The 24,273-nt window shown below is 32.0% G+C and overlaps 1 protein-coding gene across 1 annotated transcript in view; it reads left to right on the forward strand.

Moving 5' to 3' along the window:
- The first annotated feature begins 2,159 nt into the window (after window positions 1–2,159).
- LOC143240289 (uncharacterized) overlaps window positions 2,160–24,273 on the forward strand; it is an 81,522-nt gene continuing 59,408 nt past the window's right edge. The window contains exons 1-4 of the mRNA XM_076482500.1: window positions 2,160–2,440; window positions 3,248–3,376; window positions 17,077–17,154; window positions 18,420–18,475. Of these exons, the coding sequence (XP_076338615.1) occupies window positions 3,260–3,376; window positions 17,077–17,154; window positions 18,420–18,475 (251 nt within the window). The 5' untranslated portion in view covers window positions 2,160–2,440; window positions 3,248–3,259. The remainder of the gene's footprint in view (window positions 2,441–3,247; window positions 3,377–17,076; window positions 17,155–18,419; window positions 18,476–24,273) is intronic.

Raw genomic sequence — 24,273 nt, forward strand, 5'->3', positions numbered from 1 at the left:
ACAGCAAAAAAATGTACTACTTTCATTTTCCTTTTAAGAAACCCGACATTTCATATGCAACAGTATTCAATTAAAATACATATGTACGTAAATAACACATAATTTTAAAATCACGCAATAATTATTCATTTGATAAATATCTAACTGAATATGTATTCATCATGTTAAGAAACCATGTTAGAGATGAAATAAAAACCCTATAACCCGAGCGCTTTTAAAAGGTGAACCTTTTTTCTTCAGAGGTAAACTGATTATCCAATTATATATCATTAAATTAAATAATTTAAGAAAACGCTTTTTGTACATAAACGGAAACATTCTTGTTTAATAACGCCAAAATTTGGCATTGGCGTCTCTGGTGTGATTGTGTACTTATAATAAATGTTATTTTTTTATTGAGAAAGAATAAAAAAAATGATTTTAGCGAGCTGTTATCTGTATTTTGTCTGATGAAATTATTAGAAAGGTGAATATTACAATATTATTTTGAATAATACCGGTTTTAAATATGTTCTTATATGAGAATTATGTAATTAGAGTAAATATATATATATTTCTGAAATATATACAAACTGAAAAATCAATAATATATGTCGGAATATTCGTTTTATAAATAGCTCAAAGATAGCGCTTCATGTAAAACAGCTTGGGAAGGTAATTGTAAATTGTAATAATACAGAACACAAAACTTACGTTGTATTTATAGTATTTTTATACTTAGTTCCACTATTCCCATTAAACACACTGCCATTTTGAGTATCATGATACAACAGAGTTGAATACCCACCTAATTAAGTTTTAAGGTTTCGAGCTAAGCCATAACTTTTCTTCGCCCGTACTCCCCTTTTTTTCCAGGCATTATTGCTTTTGAAGTACTATACAGTAACAGCACCCTTGTGTATGAGTAGATTTAGTGAAGAGAAAAGTATGTGAAAAACGGTTTCAATAAACTTATATGTTTGAGCTCAAAGTTCAAAATCGTCACACTTCCAGTTGCACAGCTGTATATCTGCGGACTTATAACGAAAGAATTCTTATTTCTATAACCCAATGTGTAGCTTTGTGTTGAATTACAAACAAACAATGAGCTTATAAGTAAAAAAATTCTCTCTTTTTGTTGAATAAAAAATTAAAATTTTAAAATAATAAGACAAAATCAAAATATTATGCCTCTTTAAAGTGAAATATGCGTCCGATTGAATATGTAAGAAAAGACAGAGCTATTCTGAAAAAAAAAGTGAATTATTATTGGATGTAAAGAATGATTACAAGGCTATCATGAGGTTCAATATAAACAGCTAAATAAATAAACTGATAAAGATTTAAGGCTTGACGAACAATTAAATATGTTTTTGTTGTTGTTTTTGTTTCTCAACCCTAAAATCAAATAAAATGCATTACTGTAAGCTATATACAGTAATTTTCATTAGTTTAACATCTAACAATGATTAAAATATAAGCCCATCATGGTTAGGTGGTTCAGGCGCTCGACTCGTCACACTAAACCTGCTCGTCCTTTCAGCCGTGGGGGTGTTAAAAAGAGCGGTCAATCCCACTATTGGTTGATAAAAGAGTAGCCCAAGCGTTGGCAGTGGGTGATGATGACTAGCTGCCTTTTCTCTTGCCTTACACTGCTAAATTAGGGAAGGCTAGGCCAGATAGTTCTCGTACAGCTTTGCGCGAAATTCAAAAACAATATAAACAACAATTTAAACAAATATATATATATATATTCATCCTGCAAAAATGTTTGTGCGTAAAATTTAAAATGAACCACAACTGTTTCAGTTCATCAATAACGCCCCCAAAGGTAAGTTTAAGGGCTTATAAAACTAAAATATGAATTCTTGTATCCTTTGTGGGCACAACACAGATAACCCGCTGTGTCGCTGTGCGCTGACAACAAAAAACCATCAATAACATTTTGTAAGAGTTCAAGATGATGTGTAATAACAAATTGCAACAGTTTTGTTTATTACAAACCTATTGTCTTTTATCAAATATTCTTCTGAAAATATGGTATGTGATTTAACATTCATTAGTATTTTTTTTCTTCTTTTAGTTATGCTGGGTTTGAAGACTCTATTATATTTAAAATGCAGTTATTTAATGAAAAGTAAATAATTTTGACGTCATATAATCCTATTAACTTTATGAGGGGCGTCGCTGTAGCTACACATTGTGTTTTACTGTGTGTTGTTAGATGTTAGTAGTGTTAATTAATTGATGTTAATATATCGTCTAAAACAAAGTTTTGAAGGAAGTTACGGTTGAAACGCTAGTATTCTTAAAATAAAAACATAAAACTTGTTGCTCAAGTGTTGGCAATAAATTTGTGAACTTAGTTTACTCACGCGAGTTATTGGACAGAAATGTTTGAAATATTATTTTGAGAAATAAGATAAAGAGATCAACTAGTACGATACGAATTATTATAAATGTAAGTGGTTTTCAATTATAATTTGTATTAATAATAATATGATTGTAACTGTTAATAACTAAGTTAATAAAATTAATATTAATAATATTGGCATAATAATACAAATTTTCTGTTTATTAGAAGCAGAGTGTAAACTTTGGAATAATAATGCTTACAAGTTATACTGGTTAGTCTAATACTAGTAATACAGAGTGTTCGGAAAGTCACTGTGCACTTATATATTTATTAACAGACATGTTTCAATATAGAATACAGGAGGTAAATATGAATTACAATTATAAACAATGTTGAAAGTGACCCCCGTTGGCATCAGTACAGGCTTGGATCCTTCTTATTTTGTTTCTAAGCACCGCTATCAGTTGCTGGTTTGAAATAGACTGAATGAATGCTGTTATCGCCGCTTTCAAAACTGCACAGTGACTTTCCGAACACTCTGTAGAATGAATGGTATTACAATTTATATGTGTGCTGTAGTGCCTATAAGGGCATACGGTTACTCGAAGATTTCAAGATTAAAAGTATGCCATTTTGTTTTGTTATATCTGAGCCATTGTCTATCTTTTAAGTCTAACCATGTAGGTAAATTATTTGCTGGCATTGCACCTTCTCTTGGTATCAACTACTCAGAAGAACTTTAAGTTGAAAAGCCTTATTAAACTTAATAGTCATACAATAAGGAAACATAAATATTGCAATTCAGTGATTTAGACAGCCATAATACAATTACATGACAGAAATAGTGTAGAACAGACATACATAACAGAAGAAAATTGAAAAATCATAATCTTTATTTTTACATTGTTTCAGCTTTAGTCTAGTATGAATGTACCTACTCCATTGTTAGAGGAAAGAAGTGTTGACTACGAAGGAACAGTTATGGAGAAGTGTCTGTTGGGAAATAAAATTGTCTTTTTACCTCAAGAAATATGTGAACAGGTAAAATGTTACTATTGATTTAAACAAAGTTTTGAAAAATCTGAATATATTAAGATTTTCTTTGATATGAAGGTATTTATTTTTAATGTATTTTGATATTTGTGTAATTAACAGTAGGTTATGAAAATACATAAGATGATCAAACCATCATAATGTATAATATTAGTTTGATCTCAATACCACATTATAGTCAGGCAGTTGGTTGATTTAACCATATTATGTGAAGAATATCAAAGAGTTGCTTTTATTTTTAAATTCCACAAAGAAACACTGAAGCGATGACTTGTAGTATGGAACTTTATATTAAAAAACAATAAGTGAAAATAGTCTGGTACCAGGGTTAAGCCTAATGCCTGGTATTGTTAAATTAAACATGCACCTAGCAGCCAAATTGAACAGTTTCTTTTTATCGTCTCTTTGCAATCAGTTCATCTATATCAGGCATTGTTATTAATGCTAAACAATCTTTAATTAGGATAATTTTGAAAATGTAGTAAATTTGTGCTTAAACGATGACAATAAATAATTACTGTCTGTCCGTGTGATTATTTTGAAAACATGAACTAGAAACTACTAACCTAGTTTGTTTGGTCGAACCAATATTTATATGTCTGCATGTCTTCTGACTTTGTAGTTTAGCTGTTCTAAATCAGTCAAATGCCTGAAAACAGTCCATTTTTACTTTTAGGCAAAGCTTTAGTAAAGATACTAGACCAATAACTCGTGACTTTTTGAACAGCTGTGTGCAAAAGTTTTCATTAAATTTGAGTGTTTTTTTGTTGAATAACTTTGTATGTGTGATTTGTATTTACACGAGACTCATAATTGTAGGTTAAAAAGATGTATTGGTTTAGCAAATTTGAAAAATTGCACAAGTTAATTATGTTTTTATGTAAAATAAGTTTTACGTTCTTTGTGTGTGAAAAATTTTTAAAAAAGAAGAAACTCAATGAAAATTGGACACATTATGTCTCAGGTGTTTCATAATAGATTATGTTGAAACTTGGTATGTGAAGAGCTCAGTAGAATACATCGACTAAAAATGATTGTTTTGATGACCACAGTCCAAGCTAAAGAAGGTGGAAAAGCTAAATTCACAATGTGTCCTGCAGGTTGTTTGGTAACAAGATACATTACTTTTTGTCTTCATTATTGAGATAAAATACTTATTGATATCCACAAAGTTTGTAAGTTGTTCAGTTATACCAGTTAAACCTTTTCAAAACCAGTAGATCTATTATTTTTCTCTTGGTGAAATTCACATGCTTAGGAATATTCCAGTTTCATTGTCTTGTGTTTTTCTCTCTTGGTACAATGTAAGGATATCACTGTCATTCATACCAATCATATTGTGTCAGTAATTTAAACGAAATTATTCATTTCTCTGAAAAAGTGACTTTTATATGTTAAATTAGTGTATATAATTAAATATGTACAATCTTATAAACGAAAACAAGCTCCAAACAAAAATTTAAAACAAAAAACTGCACAAACTGATTGCTGCAGTACAGGCTATAATGTAATATATAAAATGTACTGTAGAATTTGGAGGTGACTGTGAAAATAGGACCCACGTAGCGATAGGTATACACAATCTATCAGTTTTAACCTCTGTTTACCAGTCTCACATGAGACAAATAATAAAATAATCAAAATTAAATGATAATAATAAAAATAAATAGAAACTGTGAGAGCAAGATGTTGGTACTCAAGCCCACAATGTCCAACATCTGAAGATGTGGGTACTCAAGCCCACAATGTCCAACATCTATATCACCCTTCACTGTCTATAGACAGTTGTGGGGTGGTAACTGCTGACCAAAGTGAAGAAGAAAAAAACTACAGAATAAGGTCCTACCACTCGAGGATAAGTTAGATAAACTTACCTCCTGAAGTTGGCTTTCTGGCCCTCATTATATTGGTGAAAGCACTAGTTAGTAGCACATTATGCTGGTATAGAAAGTTCCAATGAGATATCTAAACTTACTAGTATAACTCCTAACCACTACCCCTATTGTAACTACCAATTTTCAAACTCTAAACACATGTGATAAGGTGTTCATCCACACAAAAGTAGTGTTAAGTTGGTTAGATGACCATATTAATATCTAAAAATATTTATTAGAGTTTGTTTATTAAATCCATTAAATATTAATGTTTGTATGGATATTTCAACATTAATAATAAAATATTGTAATATATTACAAATTTAACAAAATCTGGATAATTGTAAGTTTATAATGCTTACAACAGAAGAGTATGGTACATTACTATTAATAGAAGGTGAACCATATATTGGAAAAGCAAAATATTTTAATAGAGATGTTAAGATTGATACAGGATTGCTACAAAATATAAGTAAAATAATCTAAAGTCTGTTAGAAACAATATTGATGAATATATTTTGAAACTAAACTTTATTACATCTTAGATTGATTTTGGAATGAAAGTTTTATGTACTTTAAAAAGTGAGATATACATTACCCTGTATAAATTAAAGAAGTACCACATACATTTTGTTTTGTCAAATCAAGATTCAAGAATTACAAGTAAAATGTTACAGGCCCCTTTGATAAAGCTAACTGTAATTTTAGCTTCATTTGTAAAAAGTTATGTGCATTAATAATGAAAAAGAAATTGATAGTACACAAACATTTAAACTTATTAATCAATCTAATCAGACAGTAATAAACAGTTTCAGTAAAGCTTATAAAAGAAAATTTTATCTTAAGCCAAATTCTTATGTAGATTCACCTTTCCTGTATACTATTCCTAAACTCCATAATCCTCTGATTAAATTTGGATTTATTACCAGTTCAGTAAGAACAATTATTGTAAAATTAGCCATTTAATTAAATAAATTACTTAATATTCCATTTGATAAAATTAAAAATGTCTTAATAAAAAGCATACTTTTTGGATAATGTAATCAACCTATTTTAGAGTATCTAAGAAATTCTGAATAAATTAAGAATATTTAGACAAGTTATTTTAATACATAGTACACCATAGTTCCATTAAATGATTTAATTTTTGTTTTAAATTCATTAATAAAACAGTTCTGTTATCTTGTCATAGTACTGGAAGACAGAAAATTTAGCTCCGAAAAATATGAAAGTTTCTGTATTTATAATATTTTTCAATGACCAGGTATTTAAACAAGTAATAACAGTTCCAATGAGAGTGCATTATTAAACATTACATAGACCTAGTCATTTTGCTTTAACTTTTGATGACTTAATTGGTATAAATAATATTATTAACACTATTTATCTAGTATAATTAAAAATTAAAGCATTTTTTTTATTTCTGGTGTAGAAACTCATTATTTAGATCTAAAAATTAATTAAAAATGATAGCAATCTAAATATTTTTCTTTTCCAATATACATTTTATATTTATTTTATTTATAGTAATGTACTATACTGTTCTGTTATTGTATTATGACTTCAGAATTATTCAGATTTGTAATAACAGTATTTTATCATTAATACTGATATGTTAATACAAAAATTAATATTTGGTAGATTTAATAAAGAAACTTTAATGAAATCATTAAAATACTCAGTGATAAATATAAGAATGTATTAAATAAATATAAATAAGTAATATTAAGTAAACTTTACTGAAAGTTTCTGGTAACTGTTTAGTTGTGAATGAGGTTGTTTAAAAGTTTCTGGTAACTGTTTTTAGTTGTGAATGAGGTTGTTTAAAAGTTTCTGGTAACTGTTTTTAGTTGTGAATGAGGTTGTTTAAAAGTTTCTGGTAACTGTTTTTAGTTGTGAATGAGGTTGTTTAAAAGTTTCTGGAAGCTGTTTAGTTGTGAATGAGGTTGTTTAAAAGTTTCTGGTAACTGTTTTTAGTTGTGAATGAGGTTGTTTAAAAGTTTCTGGTAACTGTTTAGTTGTGAATGAGGTTGTTTAAAAGTTTCTGGTAACTGTTTTTAGTTGTGAATGAGGTTGTTTAAAAGTTTCTGGTAACTGTTTAGTTGTGAATGAGGTTGTTTAAAAGTTTCTGGTAACTGTTTTGTTGTGAATGAGGTTGTTTAAAAGTTTCTGGTAACTGTTTAGTTGTGAATGAGGTTGTTTAAAAGTTTCTGGTAACTGTTTTTAGTTGTGAATGAGGTTGTTTAAAAGTTTCTGGTAACTGTTTAGTTGTGAATGAGGTTGTTTAAAAGTTTCTGGTAACTGTTTAGTTGTGAATGAGGTTGTTTAAAAGTTTCTGGAAGCTGTTTAGTTGTGAATGAGGTTGTTTAAAAGTTTCTGGTAACTGTTTAGTTGTGAATGAGGTTGTTTAAAACTTTCTGGTAACTGTTTTGTTGTGAATGAGGTTGTTTAAAAGTTTCTGGTAACTGTTTTGTTGTGAATGAGGTTGTTTAAAAGTTTCTGGTAACTGTTTTTAGTTGTGAATGAGGTTGTTTAAAAGTTTCTGGTAACTGTTTAGTTGTGAATGAGGTTGTTTAAAAGTTTCTGGAAGCTGTTTAGTTGTGAATGAGGTTGTTTAAAAGTTTCTGGTAACTGTTTAGTTGTGAATGAGGTTGTTTAAAAGTTTCTGGTAACTGTTTAGTTGTGAATGAGGTTGTTTAAAAGTTTCTGGTAACTGTTTAGTTGTGAATGAGGTTGTTTAAAGTTTCTGGTAACTGTTTAGTTGTGAATGAGGTTGTTTAAAAGTTTCTGGAAGCTGTTTAGTTGTGAATGAGGTTGTTTAAAAGTTTCTGGAAGCTGTTTAGTTGTGAATGAGGTTGTTTAAAAGTTTCTGGTAACTGTTTTTAGTTGTGAATGAGGTTGTTTAAAAGTTTCTGGTAACTGTTTAGTTGTGAATGAGGCTGTTTAAAAGTTTCTGGTAACTGTTTTTAGTTGTGAATGAGGTTGTTTAAAAGTTTCTGGTAACTGTTTAGTTGTGAATGAGGTTGTTTAAAAGTTTCTGGAAGCTGTTTAGTTGTGAATGAGGTTGTTTAAAGTTTCTGGTAACTGTTTTAGTTGTGAATGAGGTTGTTTAAAGTTTCTGGTAACTGTTTTAGTTGTGAATGAGGTTGTTTAAAAGTTTCTGGTAACTGTTTAGTTGTGAATGAGGTTGTTTAAAGTTTCTGGTAACTGTTTAGTTGTGAATGAGGTTGTTTAAAAGTTTCTGGTAACTGTTTTAGTTGTGAATGAGGTTGTTTAAAAGTTTCTGGAAGCTGTTTAGTTGTGAATGAGGTTGTTTAAAGTTTCTGGTAACTGTTTTAGTTGTGAATGAGGTTGTTTAAAGTTTCTGGTAACTGTTTTAGTTGTGAATGAGGTTGTTTAAAGTTTCTGGTAACTGTTTAGTTGTGAATGAGGTTGTTTAAAAGTTTCTGGTAACTGTTTAGTTGTGAATGAGGTTGTTTAAAGTTTCTGGTAACTGTTTAGTTGTGAATGAGGTTGTTTAAAGTTTCTGGTAACTGTTTTAGTTGTGAATGAGGTTATTTAAAAGTTTCTGGAAGCTGTTTAGTTGTGAATGAGGTTGTTTAAAAGTTTCTGGTAACTGTTTTTAGTTGTGAATGAGGTTGTTTAAAAGTTTCTGGTAACTGTTTAGTTGTGAATGAGGTTGTTTAAAGTTTCTGGAAGCTGTTTAGTTGTGAATGAGGTTGTTTAAAGTTTCTGGTAACTGTTTAGTTGTGAATGAGGTTGTTTAAAACTTTCTGGTAACTGTTTTGTTGTGAATGAGGTTGTTTAAAAGTTTCTGGTAACTGTTTTGTTGTGAATGAGGTTGTTTAAAGTTTCTGGTAACTGTTTTAGTTGTGAATGAGGTTGTTTAAAGTTTCTGGTAACTGTTTAGTTGTGAATGAGGTTGTTTAAAAGTTTCTGGAAGCTGTTTAGTTGTGAATGAGGTTGTTTAAAGTTTCTGGTAACTGTTTAGTTGTGAATGAAGTTGTTTAAAAGTTTCTGGTAACTGTTTAGTTGTGAATGAGGTTGTTTAAAAGTTTCTGGTAACTGTTTAGTTGTGAATGAGGTTGTTTTAAAGTTTCTGGTAACTGTTTAGTTGTGAATGAGGTTGTTTAAAAGTTTCTGGAAGCTGTTTAGTTGTGAATGAGGTTGTTTAAAAGTTTCTGGAAGCTGTTTAGTTGTGAATGAGGTTGTTTAAAAGTTTCTGGTAACTGTTTAGTTGTGAATGAGGTTGTTTAAAAGTTTCTGGTAGCTGTTTAGTTGTGAATGAGGTTGTTTAAAAGTTTCTGGTAACTGTTTTTAGTTGTGAATGAGGTTGTTTAAACAACTTGGCACAGCTTTTATGTGGATGAACATCTCACAAATGTTTTTGTTTGAAAATTATTAATTAAACAGTGGAGTTAATGGGTGGTGGTTGGTCAGGTTTCTCTTTACTAGTATGATTTGATTCCTGTCCTACTAATTAGTGCTTTTACTACTATAATATGGCTAGAATACCAACTTCATATAGGTGATGTATCTCCACTGTAGTATGGGTCCTACTTTTTCAGTTACTTCCAAAACCTGCGGTACATTTTACATCTCACATTATAGCCTGTACTATGGGTATCCTTTTGATTTGTGCTTTTATTTTGGGATGGTAGGCTTATTGTGATATTATTAGTCAGAGGTCTGTATCTTCTGTTTTTAACACAATCCTTCCTTGTGATTTGATATTACTGCACTGTTTTGTGTTAATGTTATATAATCGATAAACACACATCCATGTTCTTTTTAATGTGCATCTTTCTTAACATGAAATATTAACCAGTGCTTGTCACACATGTAACTGAAGCACATGTTGGAGGTTGGATACAACTTAATGAGTTTGATTACTCCAGCTCCATTGATATCACAAAAAATAGTAATCATCAACAGAAATAGCTCTTACTGCTACAGACATCTGTCAAGATAACATCTTGAGGTTTCTTCTACCAAATTAATGCATATACATAGAGTTAAACAAGGAATGACAATGAAATTCCTTTATACATCATTATATAGTAATTGTTATGTATATCCTAATGGCACTGTGATCTAGGAGCCATGAGAGTCCACTACATCACATAAACACAAAAATGATTAAGACAAAAACATAGCACAGGGATGACACATTTCATCTGATTTACGAGACATGGATTAATTTCAAATGTTTTATTAAATCTGTACCAACCGTCAATTCCTCAGGATCTTATTTGACTTAGTTCTACAGAAATGCTGCTGCAACTCAAGGAGAATAGATTGATCAGTGTAAGTCAACAGATCAGTACCTTGCTAGAAGTAGTGCTTGGTAACCATGTGACATTCTGCAGAGTTCTTACTGTGTACTTCCACTTGGTGGTTCCAAAAGCAAATAAAAATTCAGTAATTTTTCAATTAACTGGTCATCCTAACTAGTGAACAAACAGTTAATCCCAAACTTTATTGTCAATAAGTTGGACAGTCATGAGAACAGATAAACTGCTCTTCCACTTGTATTTCAAAGAGGTAAGTATTACCAGTCTTCTTTTCCTCAACAGTTAAGACGAGTTCTCATCATAACCTGTTCATTCACAATGTTGGAACTACCAATTTGTTAAAAGTTTGTAGAGGATGTAGAGTTTGAACTTGTCCATGTGCACATCACATGACTATTATAACTCATGCTGACAAGTTCTCAATACACAAAATATGGACTTTTAAAGCCAGAACCAAAAATGTATACTTTCTTCCACAATTTGTCTCTGTGTAAACTTGCATACATCAGCACTATACAGAAGACCATGCGTTAAATCTACTGGGTATTATAGACTGAATGTAAGTGTACATTGAACAGTTGATTCAGTCAACTGTTGGTCAATTTTTCGACATACTGTCATGACATATCTGGAAATATATTTGTCTGTTTTATGGGGTATAAAATACTGAATTAAAAATGTTAAATCTTTTATAACAAACTGGAAGAAGGAAATATCTAAAGATACTCTTTGTAGTTGTTACTTTAACCCTTTTGTTATGGTTCAAGGATCAAAGTTCATGTTGTCATGATTGTTGACTTGCATTCTGCATTTTATTGAAATACTATTTTGTGTGTATACACCAATAAGTTTGGTATCAACTTGTATGTTATAGTTCAAACTTTATATATGGGTTACTTTTATGTGTTTACATCAATAAGTTTGGTATCAACTTGTAGATTATAGTTCAAACTTTATATATGGGTTAATTTTATGTGTTTACATCAATAAGTTTGGTATCAACTTGTAGATTATAGTTCAAACTTTATATATGGGTTAATTTTATGTGTTTACAGCAATAAGTTTGGTATCAACTTGTAGATTATAGTTCAAACTTTAATATTATATATGGGTTAATTTCTCAATTTCAAACAACACCTAAATCTTGATTTCTTGTGAGCCACATGGTATGTTGAACGTAATACTGGTTAATATTAGGTAATTGATGTCAAGATACTAAATATGAATTAGGAACTTAAATTATCAATATTAACAAGTTAGAATATAAAATTAGAACCTTATATATTTTTATTTTGCTCGGGTATGGCTGATTTACTGAATCAAATGCAGTGGCACCTTTCACCTCTATCCATTTTGGAAACAGTGCCTTGTATACACTTCAATATATGAGACGTGAATAACCAATTGACAGCTTAGAATGTCCCTAGAATGGTTTTCTCAACCATGTTAAACTGTTGCCTCATTCTTTCAAACCAAGGTTTCATGGAGGTAGGTTGTGTCTTTAGTCGGATCCAAGTTTCATATCTTTTTTTAGATCTCAATACAGTTTAGTTTCTAAGCTTGATAAATTTTAGTGAAATTCTGTGGTATAGATGTAGTTATTCAGGATTTTTTGCTTATTGATTTGTAGATATAAAACCTTAATATTTTGTTTCATATCCTGTATGTTTGTAATTTTAAAAGGTTTATCAATTCGTCCAGCAGTAACTGAGTTCAAAGGTCATAGCTAGAAGAGATATTTGTTTGCTTTAATTTTTTATTTATTCTTTGTTTTAAGAAAAATAAATTATTTCTGGATAGTAATAATCTATGTGCATAACACTGAACAGGGATTGGTAACCTTGATCATACCAAGCTGTTTGATAGTATGTATTTCTCTATGGTTTGGCAGTTCAACCATATTATGAGGGGGAAATTTTCTTAATATTTTACAGGCAAATTAGTATGATGCTTACAATCTACACTTTCTAATCTCAATCCATTTATTCTTGAAACAATAAGACAGGTAATCCAAAATGTTAGTCTTTTTTGTCATATGTAAAAATGGCTGGTTTGGGTTCAAACCTCCACATAAAAAATTTTTCTCAACCCACACCAGACATTTTTACATAAATATTTTAATTTAGCAAACTTCTTGTATATGTCACCCTTCCCAGTCTTCTTGTATGTGCCCCTTGATGTTGGTTCCTGTATGTGCTGAGGGGATCTAAGCATCCACCTATGGGTCATCATGCATGGTAAGCATATGTTTGCCATGCATAATGACTCAAATAAAAACAACAACAACAACAAAAAAAAGTGGTCATAAACAGAAGGGTTCTCCACCCCATTCATCTACACATAAATAAAAATAGCCACTTTGATACAATGGAACTATTGAGGTTTACATGGATGACATCAAAGCACTGATTGCTTCCTACCATCCTGTATGTCTTTCCTTACAGGAAACATTTGTGAAACCTGTGGATACAGTCACCTTTTGGCAGTTTACTTTGTACAGAAATGACAGGCTGTGTGATGGATGAATGCAAGGAGGGGTGGCACTATTGGTTGATCAGCATGTGCTTACCTTGTCTTTTCCATTTGACACACTCTTGGAGGCTGTAGCCATCTGTGTTTCCTTGGGTCATACCATCACTGTTTGTTCTCTTTCCCGGTTGCCTAGTGAGACCCATAATCAACCAACCAACCCTTGATGCTCTCATTGAACAGTTGCTGTCTCCATTTATAATCCTGGGGGACTTTAATGGACATCATCCCCTCTGAGGGAAGTGCTGATATTGATAGGAAGGGTTGCTTCGTAGAGCGTAGGCTCTCTGATCATAACCTTTCTATTTTCAGTACTGGTTCTTATACTTGTTTTCATGCACCTAGTCAGTCCTTTACTGCTATTGATCTCTTAGTTTGCTCCCCTTCATTATTTTCCCATGTTTTATGGATGGTTGACAATAATCCATGAGGCAGTGATCATTTTCCTATAATTTTGAGAGAGACTGTGTGTGGTCCATGCATCTGACCCACGTTCCCTGATGGAAGCCAGATCAAGCAAACTGGTCTTCTGTCACTGCTCTCACAGAACTTCATCCTGTCATTGTCTGTAAGCCATCAATAGATGACTGTGTGGCAGAAGTAACTGACTGTATTGTACAGGCAACTGCTTAATGTATTCCTAAAACCTTGACATGTTTTCCACAATATCTTTGTCCTTGGTGGAATCCAGTTTTCCATATGGCACAGAAGGCTCAAAAACAGGCCTGGGATACTTTTTATAAGAATCATACACACTCTCAAACCACATCAATTTCCAACAGGCCCGTGCACATGCTTGTTGGGTGAGACGTCATAGCCAGAAGAACTCTTGGGTTAAGTTCACAACCAGCATATCTTCTACCACCAGTTCCAAAGTCATATGGGACAAGATTTGAAAGGTCAGTGGACAATATAACTTTGTCCCCCTCTCAATCTTGCTTTCTGATGGCCAAGAAGTAGCTGATACCCAGAGCATTGTCGATGCTCTAGGGGAAAGCTTTTGCTATGTATCTAGCACTTCTGCTTCATCCTCCACCTTCTTAACCATCAATACTTGGGCAGAGTGATCACCTTTTTCCTTTTGAGCTGATTGTTTCTATAACTAAAATCATCCCATTACAAAGGTGAAACTTAAACTGGCCCTTTATCGATCGGACCTAATAATGTGCACTACAAAATGCTGTGACATCTATTTCCTACTTTTCTTGCTGTTCTTCTTCTTGTTTTTGTGGCCATTTTTCCTGATGCCTGGTGCTGGGCTCTTCTTTCTTTCTCTAAGCCTGGGAAGGATCCAAAGATTCCTTCAAACTTCCATCTAATTGCTTTCATGAGCTGTCTCTGTAAGACTTTAGAGAGGATGGTTGAAGCTCATCATGTTTGGTTCCTCAAATCAAACAACCTCCTCACTCCCACCCAGTGTGGGTTCCATTGAGAGAGTTCCACCATGGACCATGTGATTCGACTTGAATCGTCAATCAGAGAATCCTTTCTCAAATGACAACATCTTGTATCAATATTCTTTGACAGTGAGAAGGCTTATGATACAACATGGAGGTATGGCATTTTAGGAGACTTCCATTTATATACATTACATGGCCATTTGCCCTTTTTTATTAAAAATGTTTTAATGGATAAGTTCATGTGGGTTCAACACTTTCCCGTTCTTTTCTACAGGAACTTAGAGTCCTTTAGGGCTGAAGTCTGAGTTTCACACTTTTCAGTATAAATATTAATGCCATCACTGAAGAACTCCATCTTACTTTAGCAAGTTGGCTCTATGTTGACGACTTTCATATCTCATGTCAGTCGTTGTACATGAGGTATACTGAGTGGCAGCTGCAGACTGCCCTCAATCATTTACTGAAGTGGACCACAGCAAATGGTTTTAACTTCTCTCTCTCTTAAATCATTTGCATGCACTTTTGCTGCCAACAAGGTTTTCACTCTGATCCTGAACTCTGTATCGATGAAGTTGTGCTACCTATGGTCATTGAGACAAAGTTCTTGGGGCTTATCTTTGACCATAAGCTGACCTTTATACCACACATCAAGTGGTTATGGGCCAAATGTAAATAGCACTGAACATCCTCTGTGTCCTCTCTTTCACCATGTGGGGAGCATATTGATGTTCTGTGCTAAAGATACATCATGCTGTCATTTGATCGAAACTAGACTACAAATCACTGGTCTATGGCTGTGCCAGGACCTCACTTTTCCAGTTAAGAGTTTATACACAAAGTCTCATGAACCTCTTCTGCACCTCTACCATTTGCAACTGTCTTCACTGTATGCTTCAGAACTTCATTCCTTATCAAAGCTTCCCATCTGGGGTTGTGTTTTCCTTCCTCAGTGGGCCATGCTTTTTGAGAACAGATGTTCTGCCATTGTTCTTTTTGGCCTTTGTATCCAAGTGCAGTTGGATGAATTATGTCTGTACTTGGATAACATTGCTGTATCCACTGATAAGCCCATCCCACCATGGCTTATTACAGTCTCCAAATATGATCTTTCATTAAGTCATCTAAGAAAAGCAGATACTCCTGATTGGAAGTTCTATCTGTTGTTTGCTGAACATCATTCGAACCATCCTTCCATTCCTATTTATACAGATAGTTCAAAATCAGGTGACTGTGTGGGCTCTGCCATGGTTTATTGAGGTTCAGTGGTTGCATCAAAAATCCCCTCTACAGCTTCTGTGTTCATTGCTGAAATGTACACCATTTCTCTTGCCCTGGATCACATAGAAGTTAAGCAGTACTCAAACTGCACTATTTATACTGACTTGCTTAGTTTTCTACTGGTCCTGGGATTGTTTCACATTAGTTCACACACTGTTCTTGCCAATATTCAAAATTGACTGGCTCATTTCTCTTCAACTTCTACATCTATCCAGTTTTTCTGGATATCAGGCCACATTGGTATTTGCGGGAACAGACTCACTGACACTGCAGCTAAATCTATCTGCTCTGGCACTGTCACTATTGTGCCTGTTCCAAATATTGGACTATGGTCCTGCATTCAAGGCTCAGCTCTGTGCCAGTTGACTTGGAGTGGAAACAAACTTTTCCAAATAAAATCTCCTATTGGATTTTGGCCATCTTGCTTCTGAAAGGATCAGAAAGAGGAAGTTGTTCTAACTAGACTATACGCTGGTCACAGTTTTTAACTCATTGTTTTCTGATGCACCAATGTGTTGTCTATGTAACACTCGGGTCACAATAAGCCACATTTTACTGTCTTCCCATCATTACCTCTCTCAATGAAGGCACCATTTTAGACATGTTTTGTCCCAAGATTTATCCATAACATTAGACAGTGTTATTAACGATATTGACACTGTTTACCTTGGATATGTTTTTAGTTTTTTAAAGGCCATTAATCTTTTAAAGGCTATTTCAGTTTTTAATTTATAAATTAGATGTTTTTTAATGTGATGCATTTTTAAGAATTAAAGTACAACTGGTTTGATTTCCAATTAGAAAATGACCATAACGTCAGATAACTTGAATACATGACTGGAAAGGCCAACTTCAGGTGATTAACACTGATTTTTTTAAATTTTTCTCGGGAGTTATGAGAGTTACCATTATGTTGCAGGAAGTCCTTTACAACTTATTACTGTAATTTTTCTCTTACTACTATAGACTAAATGTAAATATTGGATTTAATGCTATTTATGTTTTTAATTCAAAGAATCAACTTTGTTTTGTTTTACATTAATTTCCTTTTATGAATTTTAATAATTTTACTTTAACTTTTTACTAGATGTTTGGTACAGATAGCCTAGCTGCTTTGCACCATAAAACACCAAACCAACCAACTTCTTGTGTCACCCTTCCCAGTCTTCTTATGTGCCTCTTATCTGTAAATGTGTAAAGTAGTGATAGAAACATCCATACAAACTGTAGTTACCAAATTTAAACTAATTATGTTAATAATGTGTATTTCTCAATTTAAACTTTTGTTACTTTATCTTTTTAAATTTGTTTAGGAAGAGATATTTAAAAAAGTTATGAGTTTGGAAACCTGGGATAGTGTGTTATCAGAAACTCAACGCTCTCATCTCATGGTGAGTTCATTTATGAATTGTTGATTGAATTGTATTATGACAAAATGTGAAAAAAGCAACCATGTTTTCATTTTGTATCATTTACACTTTTTGGTAGTATTATAAACACTGTGTAACACTATAATATTTTGTAGAAATGTGATTAAGTGTGTGTATGTCTTAGTGATAACATACAGATGGTCAAAAGTGCTAACAGTAGTTCTGTATTTATTTATAGGAATTTAAAAAGATGTTTGAATTGAATAAATTTTTAATTTAGTTAACAAATGTTTTACAAACTTGTTCTTGAAATTTCAACACATTTTGTTACTAAAACACTGAATATATAATTATACAAGTTATTGTTATTTTTTGTGTTGCTTGGTTTTTATGCTCTGGCTCTAAGCCTTTTGTCAAGTATTCATTCAAACATTATACACTGTACTGTGGTTGTATATTACACAGTGTATTGCCATTGTATTATATTCTGTGTACTGTGACTATAAATACTGTTCACTGTGGTTGTATTGTATACTGTGTACTGGGGCTGTATTATATACTGTATACTGTGGTTATAAATACTGTACACTGTGGTTGTATTATATACTATGTATTGTGGCTATAAATACTGTACACTGGTTGTACTGTGTTGTTTTGTTTTACACTGTGTACTCTGGTCATTATATGCTGTGTTTTGTTTTATACTGTGTGCTGGCATATTATATGCTGTGTACTATGGTTGTGATATTATACACCGTGTATTGTTTTATATGCTATGTATTGTAATTGTAGAAAGTGTACTGTTTTGTTGTATTTTACACTGTGTACTTTGGTTTTGTTGTACATTACTGGGTACCTTTGTTTAACTTTGTGAGTGATTTTTAATGTGTGTATGCATTAGATATTATTTCAGTTGTGATTTAACAAAGTTATTTATATAAGTGAGGTGTTATCTTTTTTGTAACAATTTATAAATTTTAACAACTGTTGCAAACACTTTATGAAAATTATCTTTGTTTTCATATCCTTAACTTAAGTTTGTTACAAACTGTTACAGTATATAGTTAAAGTTTGGAAATTAGTAGAAATGTTGATTTCAAGAGTTTTTTTTATGTATTTTTATAATTTCAGACCCTTTCATTTCATTTCTAGTTTAAATCATCATATATTATTTTTAACTTTGCAAAGTTTTGAATGACTATCCAAAGTCAAGCTTATGGTTTATCCAAAACAAATAGAGACATTTAGACAGTTATTTGTTGATTGTCAGGTTTGGTCTCTTACAGAAATTCCTGCCATCATTCTCAGAAAATGATCAAGATGAAAAGAAAGACATTCTTAGGTTTGTACAAAACCTTCATGTTACATTTTTCATATTCTGCAGAACTACATCCTTATGCAAATTAATTGAAACAAATGGTCATTTTACAATATTATCAGCATAGCAGCCGGTGTAGGCTCACTGGACCCACTGATTTCCTTTAATAGTCATTTTCTTACACAGACGGTGTCATTAGCTGTGTTTTGCAGTATGGTTGATCTATTTTTGGGATATATGACGAAATTTTGAGGAATATTACGTCATTCAAAATTTCATTAGAAGGGCAAGGAGACCAGTCAAAAACAATTTCTTACCAACTCAATGAAGAAAAAACAGTATCAGTGGGATCTGAAATACAAGAACTGGACACAATAACAATGGAGGAAGGTGTTATTCAGTGGCAAAACTCATTTCTTCGTACAGGGTCAAAGAAGTCTGCATGTTCGCAGATCTCCAGGTGAGAAACTTCAAGAATCTCACATCAATCAGTTCGTAAAACATCCCTTAAAGATGATGTTTTGGGACTTTCTCAGCTGCTATGGCATTGGAGGTTTACATATTGTAGAAGGTATGATGCGAGGACAACAGTACATCGAAGTTTTGCAGAGAAGAGTCATTCCAGAATTGAAAAAGATTTCCAGGTGGATCTGGCATTTTTCAGAAAGATCTGGCTCCATGCCACACATCAAAACTTGTGAAGAATTTTATGACTACAATGCGAATAAAAGTGCTGGACTGGCCTGGAAACTCTCTGGACTTAAATCCTATTGAAAATCTTCAGGTGAGTTTTAAGGAAAGACCTCAGGAAAAAGACTGCACTATGAAAGATAGGCTAATTGAGGCCATAATTGAGGTGTGGTACTGTGATCCAAAAATTAGTAGTAAAGATTGCTGTCAACTCGTGGACTCAATGCCAAAGCGGATTAATTATCTTCTGAAAAATAAAGGTGGTCATATCATGTATTAATTTGTGAGTAATTTTTGGATTCTCAGAAATAAAACAAAAAAATTGAAAAAATCGTAATTTTCCATCTTGTTTCAATTAATTTTCACAAGGGTGTAAATATAACTTTGATTTCATTACTTTACATTCTTAGGTTTGTACAAGACCTCCATGTTATGTATTTCATATTCTACAGAACTAGATATTACTTTGGTTTTATTACTTTATCTAGTTGAAATTTTATAAACTGGCATATTTAATATTACACATCCAGCGAAAACTATACATTACACGATTAGGTAAGAAGAATTCAAAATTTTAAATTTTTTTTAAAAATATATTTGTTGAAACAGTGGTATCTCAATGTACAAATCTTGCAACTTATGATAAACTTCACTTTCCTCTATTCACACACACACACACACATACACTCCTGACTAGCTACAAGTTTATCTACTACTGATAACACATTTGTGACTATCTATAAGTTTATATACTACTGACAACACACTATCTACAAATTGACTACTGACGACACACACTGAGTATCTACAAGTTTATCTGCCACTGACAGTACACACTCCTAATGATTTACAAGTTTATCTGCTACTGATAACACACACTGATTATCTACAAGTTAATTTACTACTGTTAACACACTTCTGACTAGCTACAAGTTTATCTGCTACTGTTAACACACTTCTGACTATGTACACGTTTATCTGCTACTGTTAACACACTTCTGACTATGTACACGTTTATCTGCTACTGTTAACACACTTCTGACTAGCTACAAGTTTAGTGCTGACAACACACACTCTGTCTACAAGTTCATCTACTACTGACAACACACACTGACTGTCTACAACTTTATCTGCTACTGACAGCACACACACACATACTGACTGTCTGCAAGTTTATCTGCTATTGACAACACACACCGACTGTCTGCAAGTTTATTTGCTACTGACAACACACTGGCTATCTACTAGTTTATCTACTACTGACAACACACACTGTCTGTCTACAAGTTTATCTGCTACTGACAGCACACACACACATACTGACTGTCTGCAAGTTTATCTGCTATTGACAACACACACTGACTGTCTGCAAGTTTATTTGCTACTGACAACACACTGGCTATCTACTAGTTTATCTACTATGGACAACACACACTGACTGTCTACAACTTTAACTTTATCTGCTACTGACAGCACACACACACATACTGACTGTCTGCAAGTTTATCTGCTATTGACAACACACACTGACTGTCTGCAAGTTTATCTGCTATTGACAACACACACTGACTGTCTGCAAGTTTATTTGCTACTGACAACACACTGGCTATCTACTAGTTTATCTACTACGGACAACACACACTGACTGTCTACAATTTTATTTGCTACTGACAACACACACTGGCTGTCAACAAGTTCATCTACTACTGACAACACACACTAACTGTTTACAAGTTTATCTGCTACTGACAACACACACTGACTGTCTACAAGTTTATCTTCTATTGACAACACACACTGACTGTCTGTAAGTTTATCTGCTACTGACCACACACAAACCATGAATCAACTAACTTTCTAATCATTGCTTTCCTTGTACATCATGGGTTTGATTTTTATATTATGCTAAAATAATGTTTGTTTCACTTTCCTCTCTTTTCACCTTTTTTGTAACAACATAAATTCTTAAAACATTTGTTACTTTTGAGGTATAACTGAGGGTGAGTAGGATATAATTGATAACAGTATGTAACACAAATTTTGTTCATGGATAGTATGTGTTATTTCTTAATTGCTTATGTTATAAAAATACAGAAAATGGTCATTATTCCCTTGAAACTTTACTTTTGTGACCTGGATAATAAAATTTAAAAATTATCCTATTTTCTATGTAAAAATGGGCAAATTTGCACAATTTCATTTACATAAGGTTTAAATAAAACAACATATGAATCAAGATTTACATGTATTTAAATTAAAGTTATACAAAAATGTTTGGAAGTGAGTAGTTTTTTGAGATTTGCGACTGTAACATAAATCACTTTCATGTATCTGCCACCAAATATAGTATCCCATCATGTTTTTGTTATATGCTGCCAGGTCAAAAAAGCAAACTTTGAAGAGAAACATAGGTCTTTTCCATTTACTTTAGACATAAGCAATTGGGAAATAACACTTTCTACCCATGAACAAGAAAAAGTAAAAATCTTGTTACATAGTGTAATGTGAAAATCAGTAGTTTGTAGGGTCAACAACCTATAAATTATGTACTGTTTATAATTTTATAAAGTTTTAAACTTGTGAAGTGCAAATAACAATTCTGGAAAACACAAGTGCCTCATTAGTGTCACTTCTAAGTTTCCAGCTCTTATACAATGGTAAGCTAAGTGGGCTTAGTATTAAGAGATCATTTTGTTTTGAATTCCTTCATCCTGTTGATAAGAACTGTTAACTGTGACCTGTACTTCTTTACTTTTAAAATTATTATGATTGTCTTGTTTCATGTTTTCATAGGTAGTGACAGAACTCATGTTGTTGAGTTAGGCTATGTATACTGTTTAATGTGTGACTGAGTTTCATCATGGTTAATATACTTCTGTCAGAACTGTGCAAATCCTATTTTTAATTGATTCATGATACTTACATGAACCTTTTCCCATTCTGTTGAAAATGTTTTGTACATTGTCTAATCACAAACGTGAACTTACACCCCTCTTAATGTTTACATAACAGTACTACTGTGCATGTTAATTTGTGAATGTGAAAGTAATACAGAGCAATAGAGACATCAACCCTTTATATTTTATTATTATTCAGTTTAGGGATGGTTTAGGGAAGTAGAACTTTCATTGAATCTAATGTTTCTTGGTTGTTTTGTTTTTCCTTTTGAACCCTCATAAATTTGTTCACTTCGTCATATTTCTCTCAAGGTATATTACATTTCCTTTTGAGCCATTAGCAACTTGTTCACTTTATCAACTTTCCCTCAAGGTATATTACTTTTCCTTTTGAGCCATTAGCAACTTGTTCACTTTATCAACTTTCTCTCAAGGTATATTACTTTTTCATACTTACAGTGAACTTTACGATTAGCAACTTGTTCACTTTATCAACTTTCTCTCAAGGTATATTATCAGTTACAGTTTGAGCCATCAGTGAACTTGTTCACTTTATCAACTTTCTCTTACAGAAAACCTTATATTACTTTTTATCAGTTACAGCCATTAGCAACTTGTTCAATTTATTATCAACTTTCCCTCACCAAACCTATATTACTTTTCCTTTTGAGTCATTAGCAACTTGTTCACTTTATCAACTTTCTCTCAAGGTATATTACTTTTCCTTTTGAGCCCTTAGTAACCCTCTCACTCTGTCATCTTTTCCTCAAGATGTATTGTTTTTAAGTTCATACTTGCAGTGAACTTTATGATTAATTTATTATCAGTTACAGTTCATACTTACAGAAAACCTTATGATTAATTTATTATCAGTTACAGTTTGTACTTACAGAAAACCTTACAATTAATTTATTATCAGTTACAGTTCATACTTACAGAAAACCTTATGATTAATTTATTATCAGTTACAGTTTGTACTTACAGTGAACCTTACAATTAATTTATTATCAGTTACAGTTTGTACTTACAGTGAACTTTACAATTAATTTATTATCAGTTACAGTTCATACTTACAGAAAACCTTACGATTAATTTATTATCAGTTACAGTTCATACTTACAGAAAACCTTATGATTAATTTATTATCAGTTACAGTTCATACTTACAGAAAACCTTATTTTAATTTATTATCAGTTACAGTTTGTACTTACAGTGAACCTTAACTTTGTAAGTTGTTATTGACCCATTAATATTCTTAGTGACATTAGATATACCAGCTGGAGAGACTACTCTATTGTCTTGGGAGACATTGTGTGAGAATGAAGTGGCATCTGACTTGTTTGTTCAGTGTTGGCTTGTCTAAGGAGAATTTGAAGGTACTTATTGTTAATGGAAAATTTTCAGTTTTTATTACAATACTTGCTCTGTATAACTTGTTTTTGAAGTGTGATGAGATTTTTTGAGAATATTTTGTAAGTTGTTAAATATACAATGATGCATGCATTAGGTTGGTGATCCTCAACAGGATGAAGTACTCTCATGGGGGTTAATGACATGAGAATCTAGGTGAATGAAATATTATAATTTATACAAGAAAGTCAAATCAAATAGTCATCAGGTATTCATTCTAGTTGTAATTTGATAAATACATTTATTTTATGTTGTATTCATTCTAGTTGTAGTTTGATAAATACATTTATTTTATGTTCTATTCATCCTAGTTGTAGTCTGATAAATACATTTATTTTATGTTATATTCATCCTAGTTGCTGTTTGATAAATACATTTATTTTATGTTCTATTCATCCTAGTTGTAGTCTGATAAATACATTTATTTTATGTTCTATTCATCCTAGTTGTAGTCTGATAAATACATTTATTTTATGTTGTATTCATTCTAGTTCTAGTTTGATAAATACATTTATTTTATGTTGTATTCATCCTAGTTGCAGTTTGATAAATACATTTATTTTATGTTCTCTTCATCCTAGTTGTAGTTTGATAAATACATTTATTTTATGTTCTATTCATCCTAGTTGTAGTCTGATAAATACATTTATTTTATGTTGTATTCATCCTAGTTGCAGTTTGATAAATACATTTATTTTATGTTGTATTCATCCTAGTTGTAGTTTGATAAATACATTTATTTTATGTTGTATTCATCCTAGTTGTAGTTTGATAAATACATTTATTTTATGTTGTATTCATCCTAGTTGTAGTTTGATAAATACA

Source organism: Tachypleus tridentatus, chromosome 13 (assembly GCF_004210375.1).
Source record: "Tachypleus tridentatus isolate NWPU-2018 chromosome 13, ASM421037v1, whole genome shotgun sequence".
Taxonomy (NCBI): domain Eukaryota; kingdom Metazoa; phylum Arthropoda; class Merostomata; order Xiphosura; family Limulidae; genus Tachypleus; species Tachypleus tridentatus.